General features: G+C 38.8%; 1 protein-coding gene across 7 annotated transcripts in view; it reads left to right on the top strand.

The window, feature by feature from the left end:
- Window positions 1-14,905, top strand: part of KLHL31 (kelch like family member 31) — a 32,931-nt gene extending 18,026 nt beyond the window's left edge. For all 7 annotated transcript variants that reach the window (XM_043963124.1, XM_043963127.1, XM_043963121.1 and 4 more), the window contains 2 exons: window positions 1,264-2,467; window positions 5,357-14,905. In XM_043963124.1, coding sequence (XP_043819059.1) covers window positions 1,296-2,467; window positions 5,357-6,089 — 1,905 coding nt within the window. In that variant the 5' untranslated portion in view covers window positions 1,264-1,295 and the 3' untranslated portion in view covers window positions 6,090-14,905. The remainder of the gene's footprint in view (window positions 1-1,263; window positions 2,468-5,356) is intronic.
- Window positions 14,906-25,779: the final 10,874 nt, after the last annotated feature.

Below are 25,779 nucleotides of genomic sequence, written 5' to 3'. Positions count from 1 at the left end.
TATTCTATTAGTCTCACACACACACACACTTCTACCTAATAAACCAGCCTTCATGAATAGACCAGTAGGGTCTAACAAAATGCCTACTGCTCCTAGTGTGTGATTGCTGCCAGGTGTCTTGCCAGCAGGATTAGAACAGTTAGTAGTTCCAATTGAAGTGGAATATAATTTAATTATATGCTTAAATTCATTTGACCCACCCACAGGCATGCAGCCCAGACCCCCTTGATACAACCCTCCTCTTAGCTACACCCAACTTCATGGTCCTGTTGGGTTAGCGGATGATTAAAATTCATAGCTTCGAACCCCCATTGATATATCTCTTTATACTTCATCGAACCAGATAATACCAAAATTCAAAGCAATGACATTTAATTAAAAGAGAATGGTAAGGTATTAAATGGTCTCTGTGACCATTTCCAAAAGACTGCCAATACCATACTTTTAGCAGTAATAGACATAGTTACAGGAAGAGTGGGGGCTAGAACTAGGCCATAACTGGGGTGGGGAAACTAGAGCTTTGCCCTAGGGCACTGAAATATAGAATGCAATGATTACACTTATCCTCCTTCAGCAGCAAGTTGTAGCAAACTAGTCAACTCCCAATCATCCCTTATGTCTCCCTAATGCAGTAGTAGAGAGCTATTTCATAGAAAACTATTAAGGGAATCTGTTGCAACAAAAGTATTGGTAATGGTATTTTCTTGGCAAAGAAACTAGAAAGAGTTGTAAACTTCTCTTGGTACTACAATCACTTCTATTGCCTGTGTTACTGAAGGTATGGTCTTGATGTGGCTGTTATTTTTTTCTCTGTCTCTCATCTTCCTCATACTGGCTTCTCTGGAAGACTCCCATAGACTTTTAAAATGTGAACACTAGAAGCACTTCTACACAATCGGAGTCCATGCTGAGTGATATTGCCATGGTTCAAAGTGTATGTACAGGCTTCTTAGAGATATACTTCAAAGAGAATTTCCTCCAATAAGCAAGGGTTTCTCTGCTCCATACTTTAAGGAAACACAGGGTTTGTACCCAGATATACTTTCCTGCCTCTTCCAACTCAATACAAATTCCTGCAAATCATACTAGGTACCCATGCATGTCTGCACAACTTAAATCATCAATACTCATAAATTGGTATATAACATAGTAAAAATGGAGGGAGGAACCATGTTATTGCATTACCTGAAAATGAAAGTTTTGATTATTGAACTCAATCCATGCATTTTATTGCACTTGTCTTTTGTTTGCTTGTTTGTTTAGCAAGCTCTTGCCTGTGACACCTTGTTGCAGTCATGGCGCCCAAAAAGAAGACTGTCAAAAAGAACAAAGGAGAGGTCAATGAGATGACAATAATTGTAGAAGATAGCCCACTCAACAAACTCAATGCTTTAAACAGCTTCCTAGAAGGAGGCAATGGATTGAACTGTATCTCATCGGAAGTGACTGATGCCTCATATGGACCCAACCTCTTGGAAGGATTAAGCAAAATGAGGCAAGAGAACTTTCTCTGTGACTTAGTCATTGGCACCAAAACCAAATCCTTCAATGTTCATAAGTCAGTGATGGCCTCCTGTAGTGACTATTTTTACAACATATTAAAGAAGGACCCTGCCACACAAAGAGTGGATCTTAACGATGTGTCACCAGTTGGCCTGGCTACCGTGATTGCATATGCCTATACTGGAAAGCTGACTCTTTCCTTGTACACAATAGGAAGCATCATTTCTGCTGCTGCCTACCTTCAGATCCACACCCTTGTGAAGATGTGTAGTGACTTTCTGATAAGGGAAATCAGCGTTGAAAATTGTATGTATGTTGCTAACATAGCAGAAACCTATAACCTAAAAACCACTAAAGCAGCCGCCCAGAAATTTATCCGGGACAACTTCATCGAGTTTTCAGAAACTGACCAGTTCCTAAAACTTACTTTTGAGCAGATCAATGAACTCTTGGTAGATGACGACCTGCAGCTGCCTTCTGAAGTAGTCGCATTCCAGATCGCAACCAAATGGTTAGAATTCGACCAAAAGAGAGTGAAGTATGCTGCTGATCTCTTGAGCAATATTCGCTTTGGTACCATCTCTGCTCAAGACCTAGTCAACTATGTTCAGTCTGTACCCAGGATGATGCAAGATGCAGATTGTCACAAGCTTCTTGTGGATGCCATGAATTATCACCTACTTCCCTACCACCAAAACACATTGCAGTCTAGGCGCACAAGAATCCGAGGTGGCTTTCGAGTTCTAGTCACTGTGGGGGGACGGCCTGCCCTCACTGAAAAATCCCTTAGTAGAGATATCTTGTACAGGGACCCCGAGAATGGATGGAGCAAGCTTACTGAAATGCCTGCCAAGAGTTTTAATCAGTGTGTGACTGTGATGGATGGATTTCTGTATGTGGCTGGTGGAGAAGACCAGAATGATGCAAGGAACCAAGCCAAGCATGCAGTCAGCAATTTCTGCAGGTAAATGATCTCTCATTATGAAATGAAAAGGTTAATGCTATAGAGAAATAGTCTTTACATGGTTGTATGATAGCCATTCCTGGGTTACCTCTGTTCACAGAATCAGAGAATGAAAGAAATTGTTCCAGGGCTAACTGAAAACATAGATTCTGTTAGGAAAGCCAGAGATGAATACATTAATTAATACATTAGGAAGATAACTCCTGACACATTATCGTTTTTGTTGTTGTTTTAAGTGACAGCCTCTCACTCCATCAGGTGAATAACTGATGCATTCAACATCTAGCAAAGTGCCTAGCCCTTAGTAGGTGCTTACTAAATGCTTGTTGGATGATTGATTGATTAATAACAGGGAAAATTTATGGAATAATTGACATTTAAGTTGATTTCTAAGATTTATATCAAAGGATAAATAAATTATAGCAAAAAATGTAGAGAAGAGCATGAATCCTTTTATAAACTTCATTATTTCACAAATGACATTATAGTCACACAGTTATTGAGAGAGCAAAGACAAATGCCTTCTTATTATCCTTTCACTTAAATCACATGTACAGCAAATCATGTGTGAATAGTACTAGCTTTGTAAAATCAAGAGGAATTACTGAAAGGAAAGGAAAGCAAGAGAGGAGGATCAGGTTAACAAAGAGATACAGCCCTGTGCAATATAGGAAACAAGTACACAAATGTTTCCCATACTGGGTGAGGGTACTTGGGGACAGCTGGTATTTCCTGGAAGAGTTTACAACCTGAGTCTTGCAGTTGGAGGTTGTTGGTGACCACACCAATGGAGATTCTTCCAAAGCAGAATACAGAGTACCTCAGTCAGGTGATGGGATAGAATAGGCAGTACCTCTAGGCAAAGAATATCAGTGTGGTCCTATGGGTATGGCAATTCCCAGGTCCTAATCCTATTGTGCAAGTCTGTGTGGCTTCCAAAGGGTTCAACCAACATGATGTTCTCCTATGGGTCCTATTGGTTTTGTATGAGTAGGGTTGAGGGATTGGCAGAAGGGACACCATGGGGGAGGGAGAGAGTATGGGTAGAGCCAGGGCCAGGATCATCTCCTTAAACTACAAGAAACAATGAGTTGCTCTTCAGGCCTAATTAGCTTATACAAGAAGTATATTTGGCTATCTGTTCTCCTTCCTATGTGGTAGCAACTACAAAAGAAGAAACCATTGTCTTTGAAAAATCTTTTGGTTCTATCTTTCTATTTCTTTCTTATTTTAATGAACATTTGTCTGTATTTTGTATATAGAGTTTTATAATGAGATTGTATGGGGCAAAGATGAATATTAGAATGTGAATAAGTAATTTCTATCTCTGCACTAATTTTGTGCCAGCCAGTCCTACAAGGCATCCCAAAAGAGGAAATTTTAGTGTCTCACACTATTGTCTTTTCCTGATGCATATTATTCAATACAGTTACATATTTGCCCCTCTGAATCATTGATTCAATGACCAGAAAAGATATCTTAAAATCAGAATGGCCTTACATACTAATGAATAAGAGAAGTAACATTTAATTCTCTCTTTTTAAGGTTTATAGCAGCACAATCCAACTAGTTGAAAGACCAGAGCACTATAAGAGTCACAATAAGAGGCAAAGTTCTGAAAATGAAAAATGATACACCCCAGTCTTCCTTTTTGATAGGAGGTGTGGAAAGTGTGGGGTGAGGGGGGTTGATAATTAGCTGTGGGTGGGTGGAAGTTTGTGGGGACACAAGATAAGGGTGAAGATGGGGGATTTGTCTCCCTTCTTTCAGCTGCCCATAAATATCCAATATCTTCATGAAATCTCACAAACATGCCTCTCCTGGGTAGTCTGAATTGTCAGAGACACTGTAAATGAAATTGAACTGGACATCTACTTTTTTCTTTGTTTGTTTGTTTGGTTTTTGGGTTTTTTTTGCGGGGCAATGGGGGTTAAGTGACTTGCCCAGGGTCACACAGCTAGTAAGTGTCAAGTGTCTGAGGCTGGATTTGAAACTCAGGTCCTCCTGAGTCCAGGACCAGTGCTTTACCACTGCGCCACCTAGCTGCCCCCTGGACATCTACTTTTGTCAGGACTCTTCTCCCTGGTATCCCAACCTGAGGAGGTTGGGGATTCTGTTGGCAACCAATGAGGAAAGAAATCTGCTAGGTACAACTCCTAAGTCTGGACACTCTCTCTCTCTCTCTCTCTCTCTCTCTCTCTCTCTCTCTCTCTCTCTCTCTCTCTCTCTCTTTCTCTCTCTCTCTCTCCCTCTCTTGCGCTCTCTCTCATACACACACACCTATCTGTATTTATATGTGTATGTATATATGTGTGTATATATGTATAATGTATGTCATAACTAGTCATTGATGGAATGAATAAAGCACTGAATTACCAGTAAAAGGTGGTTGTTGTTCAGTCGTTTTTCTGTTGTGTCCATGTCTTTGGGACCCCATTTGGGGCTTTCTTGGCGAAGATACTGGAGTGGTTTGCCATTTCCTCCAGCTACTAGAAGGACTTGGGTTGAAATCCCAGTTCTGCTACTTACAACATTTGTGACTTAGGGAAAGTTAACTTCTCAGACCTCACTTTTTTCATCTATAAAATGAAGAGAATGGATTATATTAGCTCTAAGATATGTTGCTGCTCTAAATTCTATGACTTTTTTTGGTTTGTTTTTTGTTTGTTTTGCTCTCTTTACTAGATACTTGTTGGTTATCTTTTTTCTGGTGTCACAATTTGTTTTTAATGGCATGGGGCTGTAAAGAGAAGTCGACAGACTGGCCTCTTTTCCTAGTCTCTTTTCCATGGATATTAACAGGATTAGCCCAGGAAGGTTTAAAAATTAGCTGGAATTTGACCTCAGAAACCGCAGAGAAGAGTAACACGACCTCTTGAACATTTTCAGATATGACCCCCGTTTCAACACTTGGATACACCTGGCAAACATGAATCAGAAACGCACTCATTTTAGCCTCAACGTTTTCAACGGGCTCCTTTTTGCAGTAGGCGGCCGCAACTCGGAAGGCTGCCTGTCTTCCATGGAGTGCTACGTGCCTTCAACGAACCAGTGGCAGATGAAGAAGTCTCTGGAGGTGGCAAGGTGCTGCCACGCCAGTGCTGTGGTGGATGGCAAGATCCTAGTGACGGGAGGCTACATCAATAGCGCTTATTCCCGTTCAGTGTGTATGTATGATCCTGCTAACGATGACTGGCAGGACAAGTCTATCCTTAGCACTCCACGAGGCTGGCACTGCGCCATCTCTCTCAGCGAGAGGGTCTATGTGATGGGGGGAAGCCAAGTAGGGCCCAGAGGGGAGAGGGTGGACGTGATCCCCGTGGAGTGCTACAATCCTTATACAAGTCAGTGGAGTTACGTGGCTCCTCTTCAGACGGGAGTCAGCACAGCCGGGGCTTCCACACTCAATGGTAGGATTTACTTGGTGGGAGGCTGGAACGAAATAGAAAAGAAATATAAGAAGTGCATCCAGTGCTTCAATCCCGACCTTAATGAATGGATTGAGGACGATGAGTTGCCCGAAGCTACTGTGGGAGTATCATGCTGTACTATTTCTATGCCTAACAACATGGCCCGGGAATCTAGGGCTAGCTCAGTGTCCTCCGTACCAGTCAGCATTTAAATGTAGTAAGAATGGAGAGAAAAGATGCATTTGTATAGCTCTGTAATTGACTCTTTAGCCAATTTTTTTTTTCAACAAACACAAAGGACAGTGTATAAACTTCCCCTTCTATGATTGTATTTTAAAATAAAATAGTGAGCCAAGTAGGAGGCTGAGGCAGAGCAGTAGGAAAAGCGCTTGAGGTATGTGGATTCACGAGCCACTGGATTCACAACCCAGATTTGTCACTTACCTGCCTGTCTGATCTTCAGCGAATGATTGAATTCGCCTGAATCTGGGTCTCACTTTCCTTATCTGAGAGTTTGGATAGGATGAGGGGAAGGGAATGAGAACCTACAATGTCAATTCAATAAACATTTATTAACCACCTGCTATGTGCCAGGCACTGTGACATGCGCTTTACAAATATCATCTTATTCGAGATGAGATTCAATTCTATTCTATTCAATAAACACTTATTAAGCGCCTACCGTGTACTAGGCACTGTGCTGAGATACACAAAGAGGCAAAAGATAGTCCCTGGCCTCTTACAGTCTAGTGGATAATAATAATAACCTACAATTCCCATGCCAGGATATTTTAAAATCTCGAATGTCACTTAACCTACTGTGGTGACTCGCCTCCGGACTTCATTCACAATTGGAATTTGAATAAAAAACTAGGGCTTCAGCCAAAGAAGTAAAGAGGCAGCAGTTTCCAAAATGGCCACTGGGTGGCAGATATGTCTGGATTTGTTGCTGTTTTCTGGAACTAAATTTTCCAATTCCGTTCTGACTTTACATTAAAGTTTAAGAATAATTTTACTCACGTATAACTGCATAGAATTGGTCTAGTTCTATAATATGCTAAAATACTTCATTTATTTTTATGCATATTTTATGTTATCACTCAGTACTTTGTTGCGCATTAGATAGAAAACAAATGCTTATAACCACAGGACTCCCATGGAAGCAAGGAATTCATTTCTGCACAAAAGTTACTCTGGATTTTTTCCCTTCATTCTAAGCAATTTAAGTTGCACATATGGTACTTGTAAGCTTTTTTTTTTTTTTTTAAGATTGCTGTACCTCCCTTTCATCCTATTCCCAGCTATCTATTTCTGGAAAGACTTGAGGCAACTTGGTCATAATTTAGCCATGTAATTTTATTTTCCTAGTTAGGTCTAAGTAATGGATATCCTGAGGCAGTCTGCATCTAAAAAACAAACACAAATCAGCTCCATTACCCACCCCACAGAATGGGCTCTAAAAGGAAAAGAGCAAGGATCCTTATTGAAGGCTAACCCAGACAAAACCATAGATAAGTTTTGACTTTGATATTGATGTATTTGCCTTTAAGAGTCCTTTCCTTCCTTTGGTAGCATGTGGCACCACATCTTCCTCCCTAATTGAAGCAAGTACAGTCTCTTCTTAACTATCAAAACCTGTTCTCAGGAAAAAAAGATCTAACACCAGCCAGTTGCACCTCAATATGAATTTGTCAAAGAAGCAATGTGGTATAGTGTCTAGAGCCAGACTTAGATCCAGGAAAGCCTGGGTTCAAGTTACACCTCTGAAACATACTGAGTATGTCAGCCTACACAAGCCACTTAAATTCTCAGTGCTCTAGTCCATTCTCCAAGTCTAGAAGTTCTAAAGAAGGTACTGGCATGCATTGGTAGAAAGATCCCTCACCATGGAGTTTCCTATGCCAATGAAATGACAGGTTCAATCCCTGTCTCTGAATTTGACAGTACAACAGCTCTAATTATAGAAAGAGAGGTTTTTCTATTTATTAACAAGACAACATTTGACAAGTGAGTCATAAATACTGATCCTACACCTCCAACCATGAAGGCAGTCCCTCTAGTTATTCTTTGACAAATCAACCACTCATAATCCTGGAGGAATAGATGACAGTGTCCATAATTAGAATGCATCACTGACCCAGATAAGATCACACTGAAGTTCAGGGCAGGATTATTATTCCCTAGTCTTCTCAGGGAATGATAAGTGGGTAATTGTCCATATAGGCCCCAAACCTCCCATGCCTATTTTTGAGTGCTGCCCATTAGAGATAGGCCAAAGATTTTATACTCCCAGAACAAGGTTTAAAAAGCACGTCCACTATGTTACTGCCCACTGAAGGGCCAAGGCTTCACAATAACCCATATAACATGACTAACCACTTATGGATCCTGGGCTGCAGTATCGTTTTAGCATTATAAATACATTTATTTATAAGAATTTTTTTTTGCGGGGCAATGGGGATTAAGTGACTTGCCCAGGGTCACACAGCTAGCAAGTGTCAAATGTCTGAGGCCGGATTTGAACTCAGGTCCTTCTGAATCCAAGGCCGGTGTTTTATCCACTGCGCCACCTAGCTGCCCCCAGAAAAAATATTTCAAAGTGTCATCTGCTGTGCCCCTATATTCTGTACCCCCTATGGCTTCCAACTTTGCTACTCCTAGTTCATATGATGACAAGATCCTAAATCACACGGAGAGAAATTATTTCTCTCCCATGGTAAAAGCCAAATATTAAAACTGGGGAGACCCCAGCTCTTTTTCTCTGCCCTATTTCTTTGTCCAGTCTCTCAGGGATGGGGCTGATGGAAGATGGGATTAATATTCTCCTCATTCTGGGTATTGCTACTGTACTCAACTAGCTCAGGCTAGGGTGGGAGATATAGATTCTTTGTCCATATTGCCCAAGGCTGGGGGGCACGGTGTCTGGGTATAAGAATAGTCTCTCTGTCCAAGAGTGACATGATGTCATTCTCAGCTCCTCACTGGAGTAAGTTTACTTCTCTTTGTAAAGTCCACCTCTTATTAATTGTTAACCAATTAGAATTGATTGCCACCCTCAGGAACACTCCTTTTCCAAGGGCATGTAAGCCGTGAACCTGCTGCTGTGATGGTATTTGGCATTTGAGAGTGCCACTGGCCTCTTATTAAAATGTTGGCATTATTAATAAAATTACTAATTACCCAGAAATTATGCCTCTCGAATTTTTTAATGCCGCAGCACTATTACTGAGTTGAAAAACTTTTAAATTTACTACTTAGATGAAAATCTCTTCAGTTTATGGCGTTTTTTTCCTTTTGCTGTTATCCTTTTGAACCATATCGACCTCTCTTTTACATATATGAAAAAGAAATACAAATTCTAGGCTGCTTTGGTTTTTGATGATATAAGCATAAAGCTTAGCGACTCAAAAGATTTCCATATGAATTACAGAATTTGAGAATTGGAAGGGGCCTCAGTCAACCATCTGGTCCAACCTATAACCAGAAGGAATTGCCAGCATGATATAACTGACAGGTGGTTGTCCAGCCTCTGCCTCTTTTAGACAGCTCTAATTGTTAGAAGGGTTTTCTGGACATCAAGCCTAAGTTTTGCTCTTTGTATCTCCTGCCTCTTGCTTCTGTTTCTTCCTTCTGGGGCCAAGCAGAATGATTCTAATCCCTCTCCAAAGAGGCCAACCTAGCAAATATTTAAACATGGCCAATATTTTTCCCCCTAGGCTTGTCTTCTACAGGCTAAATATCCCAAGGTCCATGCACCAATACTCAGAAGATATGGATTCAAGGCCCTTCATAGACTTGGTCGTCCTGCTCTGGACCCTCCTGCTTATCAGTGTCCTTAAATAACGGTGTCATTGGGGAAAGCTAGGTAGCACAGTGGATAAAGCACCAGCCCTGGATTCAGGAGGACCTGAGTTCAAATCTGACCTCAGACACTTGGCATGTACTAGCTGTGGGGCCTTGGGCAAGTCACTTAACCCTCATTGCCTCTCAAAAAAACAAACAAACAAATGGTGCCATTCTTAAATTTTGCCTTTTGCAATGAAATTCTAACCTTTCCCTTTGGAATCTCTAGTTACAGGGCACCATTTGTCTTCTGGATGAAAACACAGAGACATATTTCATAAAGAGATATTAAAACTATCCTTGTCCATTGTCTGTCCCAAATTTGCTTCATCAATCAAGATAGAAACTGTCTGTTGTGTATCATCCCATTTTCTTATAAGGTTGCCAAACTCTAAAATCAATCAAGGGATAAATTGTAGCCAATCGATACACATTTTCCTATTGTTCATTTCAGGTTGGAATGTGCTTAGAATTCTACTTTCATTATTTTGGAAAGTGTTCTCTTCAATTATGAGCTATCTGTAATAAAAACAACAACAAAAATACTTAAAGGGTTAAATGCGAGGTATATAAAAATTATAATTGTTTTCATTCATCCCTGGACCAACTTACATTGGATTCTTGCTGGAAATTGAGACATCTATGGGTTTTTAAAAGTTTCATTGAACTGGGAAAACAGATTTATACTTTGCATTTTCATGGGTCAATTTTATAATGTTGTCCCTTTTTGACCTCCTAATCTCTCAACATTTAATTATAACACCTGAGTTGAAGCTGCAAACACTCCTAGTGTACCCAAAGAGGGATCTGTGCTTTTAAAGATTTGTCTAAATTCAGAAAGAATGTCACCAACTAAGCATATTGGCTCCTGTTCTCCACTCATGTATAGCAGCCCTGGGAAACCTCTCCAAACACAATTCCCCTTGACTTCAAAGAGAGCTCTGCTCCCTTGGCAACTTGGCTGCCAGGGATGAGTTATAAAACATGAGAATCAGGCCTGTTGAGCTAGCTAAGTATCTAAAATGCTTTAAAATCACAGATGGCTCATCTTATATCAACATTTCTTCTTAGCAGTAATGGCATTAATGGGATTTTATGAAGTTAGCTCAATGATCGACATGTTGCAGAACTTGAAACAATGGGACCTATTAAAATGATCCATCCCACAACTGTGGTTCCTGGGCAGCAGTTTAGAAAGGGTCAGTAGAGAGGATTGTGAGTACTTGATAATGGATGCAAAATAGCAATAGCCTGAGCAGCAGCATTTCCAAGTTTAACAAAGGTACATAAATTCCTTTTCCAGAAGATAGGACACATTTCAGTAAAGTATTATTAGTGTAAGGATATCTTGCATTTATATTGTGTTTTAAAGCACTCTATACATGTTATCCTATTTGATCCACACAACAACATTGAGGTTAGTGTTATTCTCATTCCCATTTTACAGACCAGGAAGCTAAGGTTCAGAGAGTTTAAAGGACTTGCCCAGGGTCACAAAAATGGTAAATGTCTGAGACAGAAGCTGAACTCAGGTCTTCCTGAGTCCAAATCCACTTCACTGCACATTGTACCACACTTAGATGACAGTTAGAGAAAATTGAAATGCTGTCAACATACAGAGACAGTGTGGTACAGTGGAAAGAAGGGTTCAGTGTCAGAAGGCTTTTCTCCGATGCTTATTGTGTGACCACTTATTGCATGACCTATTAACCTATGTGGGCCTCAGTTTCTTCATCTATAAAATGAGAGGATTGGTTTGCAAGATTCCTTCTTCCTACTCTAGACATGCTATTCTTAGGATAGGGATGGATACTGGATATGTGATTTCATTGGGATAGAAAGCCCCCACATGAGGAAATTCCTTTCTACCATTGTAGGCTGGCACCTTTCATACAACTTTTAGTCATAGAAAACTGTCTGGGAAACTGAAGGGATATGTGACTTACCCAGGTCCACATAGCCAAAATGTGTCAGAGGTAGAGTTTGTACCCAAGTCTTCCAGACTTTGAGGCCAACTCTCTATCTACGACAAAACACTGCCTCACAATTCTACGAATTAGATTGGAAAATATGTCCTCTCTTTCCTTATGTGCATCCCTTACTGAAGAAAACATTTCAGAGCATTGCAAGATGCCTGGCTGTAGATCAAGGTTCACTTCATGGAAGGAAAAGTAACTGATTAAGATTAAGATTAAGCAGCCATATGAGGGAAGACCTTCCCTGTGTGTGAATGAGGCCAATGCAATCAAATAAAACAGGGGAAATTCAATCTAAGGACCTCTAGGCACCACCTTCAGCCTCATTACTGGACCCTTGGGAATTCCGGGCCTTGCCATCTATCCTGGATCTTCTTGTGAACAGAGGCTGTCTTCCTTTTTCTATTTGCACCTTTCAGAATTTAGCACAGTACTTGGCACATAGTGAATGTTTGGTCAATGTTTTTTCAATCAATCAAGTGGATTGTTAAGCATCTCAAAGCTCCAGCAACAACCTAGGCTCTCTCTCCATAAATAGCACCTTCAAAAGATCTTAGAAGGGAAGAAACAGTGAAGTCAATGATATGGTGGTTCTTAAGAGAGCCCTAATCCAACCTAAGTGACCTTCGTCTCGTAAGTCAGCAAGCATTTATTAGGCCCCCTACTACCAAGACACTGTACTAGGTGCTAAAGAAATAAATACCCCATCTCCATTCTAATTTTCACTCCCACCCCTCTTATCAGCTAATGCCCAATTAGATAAGTGGTTGCAATTTATTGACACATGTTCAAGATCACCCCTCAGAGAAATATCATAGCTGGAAATGCTGTGATTAACCTTAAGCTCCACCAAACACTATAACTTACTCAGAGTTCAGACCACAAAAGTTTTCTTTGAAAAATATTTGTGATGTTCCTTTAGCATCACAAACAAGTTTTTCACTCAGATACTTTTGGTCATTGGTTTTCCATATACACAGTCTATAGATTTCATTTTTCCAACAATTTGTTTCAACACGACCTATGATGGCTTTTGTGAGGAGACTGTATTGTCTATCCTAGAATTCCTGGTGGATCCGATGACACATATTTAAGTAAAACCTGAGTGTACAACTGACAGAGTCAAAGGTGAGGTCATTCTTGGTAAGATAGAGAAAGATGCTACACATGAGCAGGCTAAGAGGATTCCCTAGTTTGTGCCAATAGGGATAGATCCTACTGACTTATATGGATCTTTACATCTAGAAGAGGCTCATGGGCTTGGAATAAAACAAGAGGCATGTCTTATAAGGTTGTTAACATCTTAGAAGGGGATAAGGAGAGATCCTGAAAGAGTAGTTCCTTCAACTGTAAGTGTTTGATAATGGATTAGTTTGTGAACAGTTTCTGTGGTGAAAATTGAGATACATTTGAGTTGGATAAGCCATATTAAAGTACTAATCCCCCAATTTAAGTATTGCTGGTATGAAGACTGAGAAAGCATCCATAGTTGTACTTGTCAGTTTCCCAGTGTATTATTATCCTGTATCTTGCTTGAACAAGTAGGTTGCTGAAATCAAGACAATTTTGAGTTGGAATGCCATAATGACTGATTTAATTCACTCAGAGCAAGCAGGAAATTGTGTAAATTGAATGTTCAGGTTTTGAAAGCTATAACACAGAACCCTTTAGGAGAAAGCAGGTTAGCATTTGTTTTTGTTTCTTTCTGACCTTTTTTGCAAAGATCTATAAAGATATAGAGCAAAAAAGGTATGTGTTTTATTTCTTAGGTAATAAGTGGGGGAAAAAAACCTTTAACACACATTTTTTGGCAGAATACTCTTCAGGATGATTTGTGAGGTTCCCCTTTGAAGTTTCATTTCTTTTCTTTTTTTAAATTCCCCAAATGGAAATTGCTTCGTTTTAGTTATGACTTAATCCTTCATTCAGTTATGTCGTCAGATGTTAAAGGGGCCAATGATACAAGAACTTCCTTTTACTCTTCCTCATGAAAAATACTTGCTTATATCATAGGAAAACATTCAGTTTGTGTTAGAAGGGCCATCTATAGAATACATAGTATTCTATGTGAATACATAGTGAATATATAGGAAGCAATATTATTTGACATACAAAGGATAAAATTCAAGCTCTCCTTTCTCTGACTGGGTGGGAAATGAAAGATAAAAGCTATCATCCTGAAGCATGGGAAATTACCAGAATCAAGGAACTAATGGATTCTATACATTGTTAGTAATACTATTTGATATATAGGTACTTTCCTTGGGTCAAATGGATTCAACAGAAGTGTAATAAGCAGTCAGACTATGAGGATGTAAGTGAGGGAGTGGGGGAATGCCAGAAGGAGGGAGGATATTGAAGGTTAGGTGTGTGAAAAGATAAAGCTAAATCTTTATCCTCAATGATCTTATAATCTAATTAGGGAAATGAGATGGGTGCATATGTTGTTAACCAAGTAGAATAGGATGTGTGCAAGGTGTTATATGGGATTCCTAAAAAAAAAAAAAAAAGAGAAAGATTTGGTGCTGAGCCTTTAAAAAAAAGAAGAAGAAGAAGAAGACGAAGAAGCAGAAGGTGTTGGCCAAAGTTATTGACTGGAGTGTTTTTTGTTTTGTTTTGTTTTCCTCTACTGTGTGAAAGAATGGTTCTGAGTTGTGATGTGGTCAGTGATTTCAGAGTCACTTCATTTTAGGTTCTGATTAGGAAGTGGCAGAATGTTATAAGCTGATTGAGGATATAATAAGATAATGGATGGTAGTCAAAGTTGTGTGAATTAATGCTAGAAAATGCATTTGTAAATATGAGTGTAAAGAAAAAATTCCCTAGAAATGTGCAAGCATAAACAGATCAATTCTTCACTTTCTGTACTGGCCAATTACTTCTTTAAAACTCAGAAAAGTGCCTAGGTGGAAGAAATAAACCATTTCAACTGTATGTATTTATTTTTTTTCTAGCTATAACTAAATTGATTCATGTAACTTCTTTGAATCCACCTAGGCTTAGGGGAATAAAAATCTCTGCTAGACTAATAAAGTTTACCAAACTCCAAGATAATTGTGAATGACCTTCCAAAATGTTAGGTGGGTATGCCTGAAATAAAATAAATTTATTTGGTAAATTTTCACAAAAATGTCTATTTTTATATGACTCTAGTACTACAAAATAAAACTTATGCAATATTATGTAACCTTTCCATCATCATTAAAGCTATGTTCAGTAAGAACTGAATAAATTTATGAAGATCATTCTGATTCTACTTATTTGCTAATGAGGAATTTTGTCTCTTGTATCATTGAAAATAAAGCAGAAAAAACACAAAAATTCAGGATTAAACAATAGAGGCTGGGGAAGTTTGGCAAATAGTGTCCAAAGTTTGAAAAATAAAGAAGTTACCAAGTGGGCAACCTTGTCACTCATATTCTCAGTGCTTCAGACAACTCTCTGAGAATAGAAATCACAGACTAGATACACATTGGGAGTGATAATAGATATCTAACCAAGACCTGTTTACAGGGATGAAAACACAGGTCGAGTCCCCCTAAAATGTATCAGCAGTAACTTCCAATGGAAATATCAAGCAAAGCATTATCATTGGAAACATCCTATAGGTTGGTCTTCTACAAGCTATGACTCAGTTCTCAACTTCACTGTGATCATGACCAGTGGGGTATAGTAAAATAAGGATTGAATTTGAAGTCAGAAGACCAGATCTGCCACACTATCTCTGTGACTTTGAATAAATCATCTAGCCTCTCTGGGGCTGTTTCTTTATCTACAAAATGAGCAGATGGGTCTAAATGGTTTCTATCATCCCTTTCAGGGCAGCTATATGGTGTAGCGAATAGCGTGCTATCTCTGGATTCGGGAGGAGCTGAGTTCAAATCTGACCTCAGACACTAACTAGATGGGGGACCTTAGACAAGTCACAACCCCCTTTCCCTCAGTTTCCTCATCTGTAAAATGAGCTGGAGAAGAAAATGGCAAGCTACTCCAGTATCCTTGCCCAGCAAGCCCCAAATAGAGTCACAAAGAGTTGGAGACAACTGAAAAACAACTGAACAACAAAATCATCCCTTTTAGCTTAAAAATCTATAAATATTTACAGTGAGCTCTATTTTTCAGAAAGGATGATTTTATTGCTATATAAAATCATAGATCAAAGGCTAGACGGGACCTTATCATGTAGATTGTAAATGGCAGAGAAATAATTTGAACCTAGATCTTCTGAACCTAGATCCATAATGCTTTCCACTCCACCATCCTATCTCTTATATCAGATCTTCATACAAATCCCATCAATCAATCAACAAGTATTTATTAAGCACCTATTATATACCCAGTTGTACTAGGAGCTGGGATTACAGAGACAAAAATGAAAGAGACCTTGCCTTCGATGAGCTCACATTCTATTAGAAGAGATGAAAAGTTGTAAGTCTGCATGTATGTATGTGTATGCACATATATATACGTGTGCGTATTGTCTATAAAAATAAATACAAGGTTATATTTTGTAGGGGAAAACATTAGCATCGGGGAACTCTTCATGTAGAAGGGAGCCAGTGAGCTGGGGTTAATCCCACGAATTCAGGAACAGGGGAGGCGCTAAAGGGAAAGGGAAAAGAATAAGCATTTACATTTCATTCGCCAAGTACTGTGCTAAGAACTTTTACAATTATTACGTCTTTTCAGTCTCATAATAACCCTGAAAGGTAAGTGGTATTGTTGTTGTTGTTGTTGTTGTTTCTATTTTACAACCGAGGAAACTGAGGCAAATAGAGATTAAATGACTTGTCCAGGGTTGCTCAGCTAATAAGTGTCTGAGTCTGGATTTAAACTCAAGTCTTCCTGACTCCAGGCACAGCACTCTGTCTACCTGCCTCTGTGTGACATGTGTAACCTTAATGAAGTCCCTTCTCCTCCTTCAGCCTCACTTTCCTCCTCTGTGTCGCACAAGCTCTAGGCCGATTATCCCAGTCCCCAGTCTCAGTCATGTCATGAGCTAGATTCCTGGAGCATAGTTAGCCCTGAAGGATGGAGAGTATCTTTTCCAGCACTAGAGTTTACATGCCTCCAACCAGAATCTTCCCCTCATGCATATTAGTTGATATCAATTAGTCAAACAAATTGAATTAATTTTTACAGAGGAATATTTATTAAGGGGGTAGGATTAAAAGATAGTTGAAAACATCCAGTCAAAAGTCTGTGAAGCATTCTAGTGGTACAGTGGGCAAAGCTCTGGACCTGGAGTCAGAGAGACCTGAGTTCAAATCTCAGACACTTACTAGCTTTCTGATCTTGGGCAAGTCACTTAATTTCCATTTTTTAATAATGTCACTTACCTCCCAAGTTTGTTATGAGGCTCAAATAAGATAATATTTGTAAAAGGGTTTAGCATAGTGCCTGGAACATTGTTGTTATTGATTGTCCTTCATTTTCTTTGGGGGGGGGGGAGGGGGAATGAGGGTTAAATGACTTACCCAGGCTCACACAGCTAGTAAGTGTCAGGTGTCTGAGTTCGGATTTGAACTCAAGTCCTCTTGAATCCAAGGCCGGTGCTTTATCCACTGCACCACCTAGCTGCCCCCACTGATTGTCCTTCATTTGTAAAAAAAATAAAAGTATTTTATTATTTTTTAGTTACATGTATAGATAGTTTTCAACATTTGTTTATATATGATTTCCCATTTCAAATTTTTCTCCCTCCCTCCCCTCCTTTCACCCCTCCCCTAGACAGCAGGTAATCTGATATAGGTTATATATACATAATAACATTAAACATATTTCTGCATTAGTCATGTTATACAAGAAGGATCAGAGCAAAAAGGAAAAACCTTAAAACAGAAAAACAATGGCACCAAAAACAAAAGAAATAGTATGGTCCAATCATGATCCATATTCCACAGTTCCTTTTTTTTTTTTTCTGGATTTGGAGAACCGTTTCCATCATGAGTCCTTTGGAACTTTCTTATACCATTGGATTGGTGAGAAGGATGTAGTCTGTCACAGTTGATCAACACATAATGTTGATGACATTATGTACAGTGTTCCTCTGGTTCTGCTCATCTCACTCATCATCAGTTCATGCAAGTCCTTCCAGGTTTCTCTGAACTCCTCCTGCTCATCGTTACTTACATCACAATAGAATTCCATTACATTCATATACCACAACTTGTTCAGCCATTCACCAATTGATGGACATCCCCTCAATTTCCAATTCCTTGCCACCACAAAAAGAGCAGCTATAAATATTTTTGTACATGTGGGTCCCTCTCCCCTTTCCATGATCTCTTTGGGAAAAAGACCCAAAAGTGGTATTGCTGGGTCAAAGGGTATGCACAGCTTTATAGCCCTTTGGGCATAATTCCAAATTGCTCTCCAGAATGGTTGAATCAGTTCATAGCTCCACCAACAATGCATTAGTGTTCCAATTTTTCCACAGCTTCTCCAACATTTATTATTTTCCTTTTTTGTCATATTAGCCAATCTGATAGGTGTCAGGTGGTACCTCAGAGTTGTTTTAATTCGCATCTCTCTAATCAATAGTGATTTAGAGCATTTTTTCATATGGGAATAGATAGCTTTGGTTTCTTCATCAGAAAACTGCCTGTTCATATCCTTTGACCATTTCTCAATTGGGGAATGACTTGGATTCTTATAAATTTGATTTAGTTCCTGATATATTTTAGAAATGAGGCCTTTATCAGAGGTACTGGCCATAAAGATTGTTTCCCAGCTTTCTGCCTCCCTTCTAATTTTGGATGCATTGCTTCTGTTTGTACAAAGCCTTTTTAATTTGATATAATCAAAATCATTCATTTTGCATTTCATAATATTCTCTTTCTCTTGTTTGGTCATAAACTGTAAAGAGATAGAGAATATTATGAAATGCAAAATGGATGATTTTGATTACATTAAATTAAAAAGGTTTTGTCCTTCATTTTCAAAGAGGACCAGTGACATCTCAGGGTGATGTCTTGGTTCATGTATAAATTGGATTTAAGTGAGAGCTGTACAAAATCCTCAGGCTCCCCCTCTCTTCCAGAGTCATTGAACCCAGTGGCAAGACAAAAGTCAAGATGACTGGCAATGAATGATTCAGGATTCAATGGATGACCTTGGTGTCTTTAATGTCTGATCAAGTTTTAAAGATGAACTCAGTGCCTTCAATGTCCAATCAAGTTATAAGCACTTCACAGTGCCTGCTTCAGCTGCCTTCATGGCTATCAAAACAGATTGTTCTCATCCTCCCATTCCACTGGGGGAAGTCTTCACATGTATATTGTAGCTTTGTAGAATTTTGAAGCTGCTTTTCCTCAGTGTTTCTAATTTGTCCTTGGTTTCCAGTATAATAATTGGAAATAAGCTATTTTAGGATATTTCTAGGACTAGAACATTGATAGGAAAATCTAAATCCATTGGTCTTCCAAAGTTTGTGGGGTTCTTCTCCAGCTCAGGGAGAGGGAGCATATGGATACTTCTTCTTCTTTTTAAATTTTTTTTTCTTTTTTTGTGTGGCAATTGAGGTCAAGTGACTAGACCAGGGTCACACAGCCAGTACGTGTTAAGTGTCTAAGGCCAGATTTGAACTCAGGTACTACTGACTCCAGGGCTGGTGCTCTATCCACTGCACCATCTAGCTGCCCCTGGATACTTCTTCTTAAGGAGCAGATTATAGTAAATAAGAGAGTTCTATTTCCCCATTATTGTATGCATTGATTGTAAGGGAATTTCCCAGGAAATAAATGGAAAGTAAAAGGATACCCTTAAAATAACACCGTATGGAATAATGATCAAGAAGTTCAATAAACAACTATAGTAAGTGATTCATTCACCTCAGAACTGCACAAAAAGTCAGCCAGAAGTCCGCAGGCAATAAATAGGAAAGAGAACCTGCCGGAGGGGCTATTGTCCACAACTCGGGCAAACAACTTGGCTTTGTCAATACAGCTGTATTTTCCCAACGGGTGGCTATATTTAGGGAAGCTAGTGGAACTTCTTTTTCCACAGCTGATTTGAGCCTAGATCTTCTGTAAATGACAATAACCACTTCATGGCCATGGCAGATGTTTCTAACTGGGACTGGTAAGTCTCATACCTTTGATTCAAATACAGATAGGTAGTCATTATACTGTATTTACTTTTAAAGCACCCTTTATATAGGTAACCCTTTCATTCTTTGCTTCAAACTTTTGAATGTCATATCAAACCCATTTAGTAAATGGGTTAACTAATTAATTGGTTTTTTGTTTGTTTGTTTTTGTGGGGCAATGGGGGTTAAGTGACTTGCCCAGGGTCACACAGCTAGTAAGTGTCAAGTGTCTGAGGCCGAATTTGAACTCAGGTACTCCTGAATCCAAGGCTAGTGCTTTATCCACTGCATCACCTAGCCGCCCCCCTAATTAATTGGTTTTAACAAAAAATATATAGGATCAGAGGTTTAAAGCTAGAGGGATATACTTCCAACCAAGATGTCTGCCTAAAGAGAGGCATGCAGCCCAGCTCCTAGACTCCTACTCTAGAAAAAAAAACACCCTAAAAATTGCACCAGATGGAGTAATAGTAAAAAAGTTCAATAAACAGCTATAATAAATTATTTCATTCACTTCAGAACTTTACAAAAAGTCAGCCAGAAGTTCACAAGCAATAGGAAAAGGAACCCACCATAGAAGCTATTGTCCAGACTCAAGTGACCAAGCAGGTAACTTCTTAGTATAGCAGAGACATGAAGCCTTCAAGAGTCTGCATGCAGAAGCACTGAGGTCACCCCTGAGAAAGTCCTGAGGTGGTCTGAAATCCACAGCACAGAACCTGGAAGCAACCAGTAGTGGCATTGAACATCATATTATAGTGTGCTTGGTTTGATGAAGTGCTCAGACCAGGACAGCCCAGGCCTTTGGGATCCAAAGTCCCCTGTTGTCCGTTCTGAGACATCAGTATCCAGGTCCTGAAGATTCAGCGTTATTATGAACCCGAAAGATTCAAGGGGGCTTAACTATGGGAAGCAGGGGTCAGTATGCAACCCAGGTCCAAACCAAAACACCACACCCAAAAGCATAGCAGGAATTGAGCCTAGACCTGGAACAAAGCCCCAGTACTGGAACTAAGGCTGGAGATAAGGTTAAACTGAAAAATATAATGTAAAGAATTATTAGAAAATTATAATAGTTATTATATATGACATATAATAAATTATATAATAATATGTAAATATACTGTAAAGAACTGTTAAAAAATTATAAAGAAGTATTATACAATCCAACTAGTAGAAGAGAGTAACTTCATAACAACCGTAAGAAGACACTCCAAGGAAAAAAATGAATTTTTCACAAGAACTACATGAGTGCCTAAAAGGAATAAAGTGAATCTAAAAATAAAAGCTCTATAGGAAATAATTGGAAAGAGAATAAACAGCTTAGATGGGGAAATGGTGAACCTTATCCAAGTAGTGCACTCCCAGAAATTTAGAATAGAGAAAAAATAAGTCAATAGTTCATGGGACACCTTTGAACAAAATTAGATTTTTTTTCAAAGAATAAGAAATTATAAATGAAAATAGAAACAGATTGAAGTAAAACCTAGAAAGAATCTGCCGATCACCTTCCGAAAGAAACCTCTCCATAAGAAAAAGTTCCAGGAATGTCACAGCCAAAATCCAGAACTCCCATGTCAAAGAATAAATACTGTAAATATTTGATAGCAAGGCATCATAGTATCACAGAAGGTCTGGTTTCTTGTATTATAAATGAAAGGAAACCTTGGAATACAATATCCCAAAAGGCAGAAGAGAAGGGTTTAAAACCAAGAATTAATTCCTCTGCAATGTTGAGTATAATCCCCTGGGTGGTCCAAGAAGAAGAGGAGGAATGGATCTTTGTTGGAATAGAGGATATTCAAACATTTTTGAAAAAGACCAGAGTTGATTAGGAACTTGAAATACAAATGAAACCTAGAATGGTAAATTTATTTGAAGAACTAGATGAGGCTATATGATGATATAGTGCTATTGGGTTTTTTTTTTTAAGTTTTGGTAGTATTTATTTTATTTTCCAATGCCATGTAAAGATTGTTTTCAACATTCATTTTTGTAAGATTTTGACTTCTAAATTTTTCTTCATACCTCCCTTCCCTCTCCAAGAAGGCAAGATATAGGTCATATGTGCACAATCGTGTTATACATATTTCCATTTTAGTCATGTTGTAAAAGAAGAATCAGAACAAAAGAGAAAAACCACAAGAAAGAAAAACATAACAACAAATAAAGTGAAATAGTATACTTCAATCTGCATTGGGATTCCATAGTTTTTTGTTTTGTTTTGTTTTTATTCCATAGTTCTTTATCTGGTGTGGAGAGCATTTTCCATCATAAGTCTTTAGGAATTGCCCTGGATCATTGCACTGCTTAGAAGAGCCAAGTCCTTCACAGTTGATCATCACACCATGTTGCTGTTACTGTGTGCAATGTTCTCCTGGTTCTGCTCACTTCACTCATCAATATGATAATATAATGTTAACATTCTACTGGGGGAGAAGAAACAAGTGTATCTTCAGAACCCTAAAGTTTTCAAAGAGTGCTGAAAAAGTTTAATCAGAAAACTAGAAGTCTTAGGAGTGATTGGTTTTGTTCTGAGGGGTTGATAAGCTGAAAGAGAAGAGAGTATAAAAAGAGGAATACATTAGTATAGAAAGAAAGAAGGAGAATAAACCTCATTTTTAGCTGAAAGGAACAAAACAAGGTAGGTGTATGTGTGTGTGTGTATGAGAGAGACAGACAGAGGCAGAGAGACAGAGAGAAACAAAGAGACAGAGAGAGAAGAGAGAGAAAAAGAGACAGTTTGGTATAGAAATATGTCAAATTTAACAGATAAACAAGTAGGGATGGGGATGATGTATTAAGAGTGATACTAATACTAGGAAGTAGAAAAACAAATTTCCTAATTCTTAAGGGGGAACTAAGGATGAGAGATATTAAGTAACTTGTCCAAGGTCACATAGGCAGAACCTGACAGAGGCAGGATTTGAACCCAAATCCTTTAACTCCCCAAATCAACACTCTTATAATTACATTCATCTGTTGTATTCAGAGCCATGTGAAATGAATGTGCTGGGGGGAGATAGAAATTCTTTGTAAGATTTGATTCCTCACAGAAATTACTGTCTAGTTACAAAGGTTCTTAAGCTTCTTTGTGACATGGCTCTCTTTGACAGTCTAGTGAAGCCTGTGAATCCCTTCTCAGAATAATGTTTTTAAATGCATAAATTAAAATGTCTAGAATTACAAAGGAAATCAATTACATTGAAATAAAGTTATCAAATTATTTCTTAAAATTAGTTTACAGAGGGGCAGCTAGGTGGCGCAGTGGATAGAGCACTGGCCCTGGAGTCAGGAGGACCTGAGTTCTAAAGCTGGCCTCAGACACTTAACACTTACTAGCTGTGTGACCCTGGGCAAGTCACTTAACCCCAATTGCCTCACTAAAAAAAAAAAAAAAAATCGTTTACAGGTGAAGAACTCTTAGCTAGGATCATAAACCATAGGATTTTAGATTTAAACCTGGAAGCCACCCTCAGAGTTTATCTATATAGTCTATCTCCAGCCCTCTTTTTCAGATCAGGAAGCAAGAGGTAAAATTATTTACCCAAAGTTACACAGGTAAAAAGTGGCAAAACTGAGATTTGAATCCAATTCCCTTTGACCTGAAATCTGGTTCTTTTTCTACTGCATCACCCCTAGTAAGAAGTAAAAGAACAAACCTAAATAATTATGGTACACTATATTACATAAATGGGACAGCAGGTGGTGACATGGATAGAGTGATGGACCTGAAGTCAAGAAGGCTCATCTTCCTGAGTTCAAATCCAGCCTCAGACACATACTAGCTGTGTGACCCTGGGCAAGTCACTTAACCCTGTTTGCCTCAATTTCCTCATCTGTAAAATTAACTAGAGAAGGAAATGGAAAACCACTCCAGTATCTTTGCCCAAAAAATCCCAGATGTGGTCACAAAGAGTCAGACGTGACTGAAAAACTACATAAATGTATAAAAGGGGAGCAAAAGAGAAAAGTGATGTAAAAATTCTGAGTGGGAAGATGGTTAATAACCAGGTGAATCAGCAAGGTAAATTTGACCTGCACTTGAAGAAGTCTCATAAATAGGAGTTCTTATCCTGCATCCTGTGAACTTGTTTTTAAGTGGACCTCTCTCCCCAAAAAGGGTCCATGACAAAGAAAAGGTTAAGATACTCTGCTTTAAAGGACAGGTTGGAATTCAGCATCCCTTACATAGAGCATTTGAATGTTAAATCACATTTTTCAGCATTTGTCTCCAATTTGTTTCTTCACATCTGAGCAGGAATCAACTATGATGAGCATTTAATGTAAGAAGCATTGGCTACCTTTCAAAAGGGGTAGCCAAATCCTCATTTAGTCAATCTAATTTAAGTACCAGTAACATAGCTTAGCATTCAGATGGCTTCTCTCCATATTTAACTTAATTACTGCTACATGTAATGAGGCAGATTTTTTAAATGCTTAAAGAGTATCATCTAAAATGAAACTAAAATGAAAATCGTACTAGTGAGGGTGTTCCTTGCCCTTCTCCATGCTTCTGGGAGGCCTACGCAGCAAAGGAGTAGAAGGGACGCCCTTCAGGGCTGAAGAAGGTGACGAGAGCAGTGGGGATAAAGGAGGGGTCATGTGGCTAGAGCCTGGGAGGTTTTGACCTCAGAAATGAAACTCAGCCCCCAGGCCACCCCCAAAAAGAAGACTTCCTGGCTAGGGTCTGTCACTAACATTTCTTGCCTGGCTAACTGTCCATCATTAATACCTGAGAATAAGATTCCATGTCATGCTAAGATAATATAATTAAAGTGCTTTGGAAACACAAAGTCCTTTAGTAATATGAATTATGAGAATGATTATGCTTCTCCAAATCCATGATATTACTTTTTTCTTCTCTCCCTGCCATTTCTGCAAAATCCTGTATTCCTGTCATCTTCTGTAGTATAGAATATTCATACCTATTTGTAGTATAGAAACTCTTTGATGGAATTAGGGAATCTCAGATATTATTAGAAAGAGAACTATATGTAGAGCTATAGAAAACAGGTTCAAATTCCATCTTTACTATTCATTAATGTGTGGCTCCAAGAAGTTGTAGCACGTGCAGTGGCTACACCCCAGCAAAAACCATCTCGGCAGACAGGCTAAACCAAAATGAGATAGGCCTGTTGGTGAATTAGGGGATGTCTACCTCAAGCATATGAAGATTCCCCCCTCCCCCATCCCAGCAGAATGGACAATAAGAACGATTTGTTCCAACAGCCATGAAGGCATCTGGAGCAGGCACTGTGGAGTGCTTAGAGTTTGGTCAGACATTGAAGATGCCAAGGTCATCCATTACGTCCTGGACCATCGCCAATCTTCTTGATTTTTGTCTTGCCACTGGACTTGGATGACTCTGGAAGTAAGAGTGAGGTTGACAGCTTTACATAACTGCCTGACTTAAATCCAGTTCACGTGCAAGTCACAACACTACCCCATGATATCACTGGTCCTTTTTGAAAACAACGAACCTACAGCAACAAAAACAATTTGTGACTTTGAGCAAGTTACTTTTGCATGTTTTACTAGAGTTCTCAAAGCTGAGGATGTTTATAGGCAACTGGCTCCATCTTGTTCCTTGACCTCCAGGGTTTGCAACCCTAGGAACTACTAAGAGTAGATTTCTCCTGGATACTATCATTCATTTTTCTCTTCTACTTTGAGCTAAAATTTTATCTCACTCCTACCTAAAGAGCTCACTTACTTGTATATTCTTTGGTATGTTCTAATCTGTAGAATTTGATTTATATTTGCTATTATGTTTAGATAAATGGGCTTGGGGGCTATTTGTGATGGTCTTTTGTGTAAACAATATTTTTGTGAAGGGATTATGCTGGCAAGGATAATAATAATAATAATAATAATAATAATAATAATAATAATAATAATAATCCTAACATTTATATAGAGCTTACTGTGTGCCAGGCACTGTGCTAAACACTTTATAATTATTTTCTCATTTGATCCTCACACCAACCCTAT

This window comes from Dromiciops gliroides, chromosome 4 (assembly GCF_019393635.1).
Source record: "Dromiciops gliroides isolate mDroGli1 chromosome 4, mDroGli1.pri, whole genome shotgun sequence".
In the NCBI taxonomy this organism is placed as follows: domain Eukaryota; kingdom Metazoa; phylum Chordata; class Mammalia; order Microbiotheria; family Microbiotheriidae; genus Dromiciops; species Dromiciops gliroides.
This window is presented reverse-complemented; position numbering and strand designations above follow the sequence as displayed.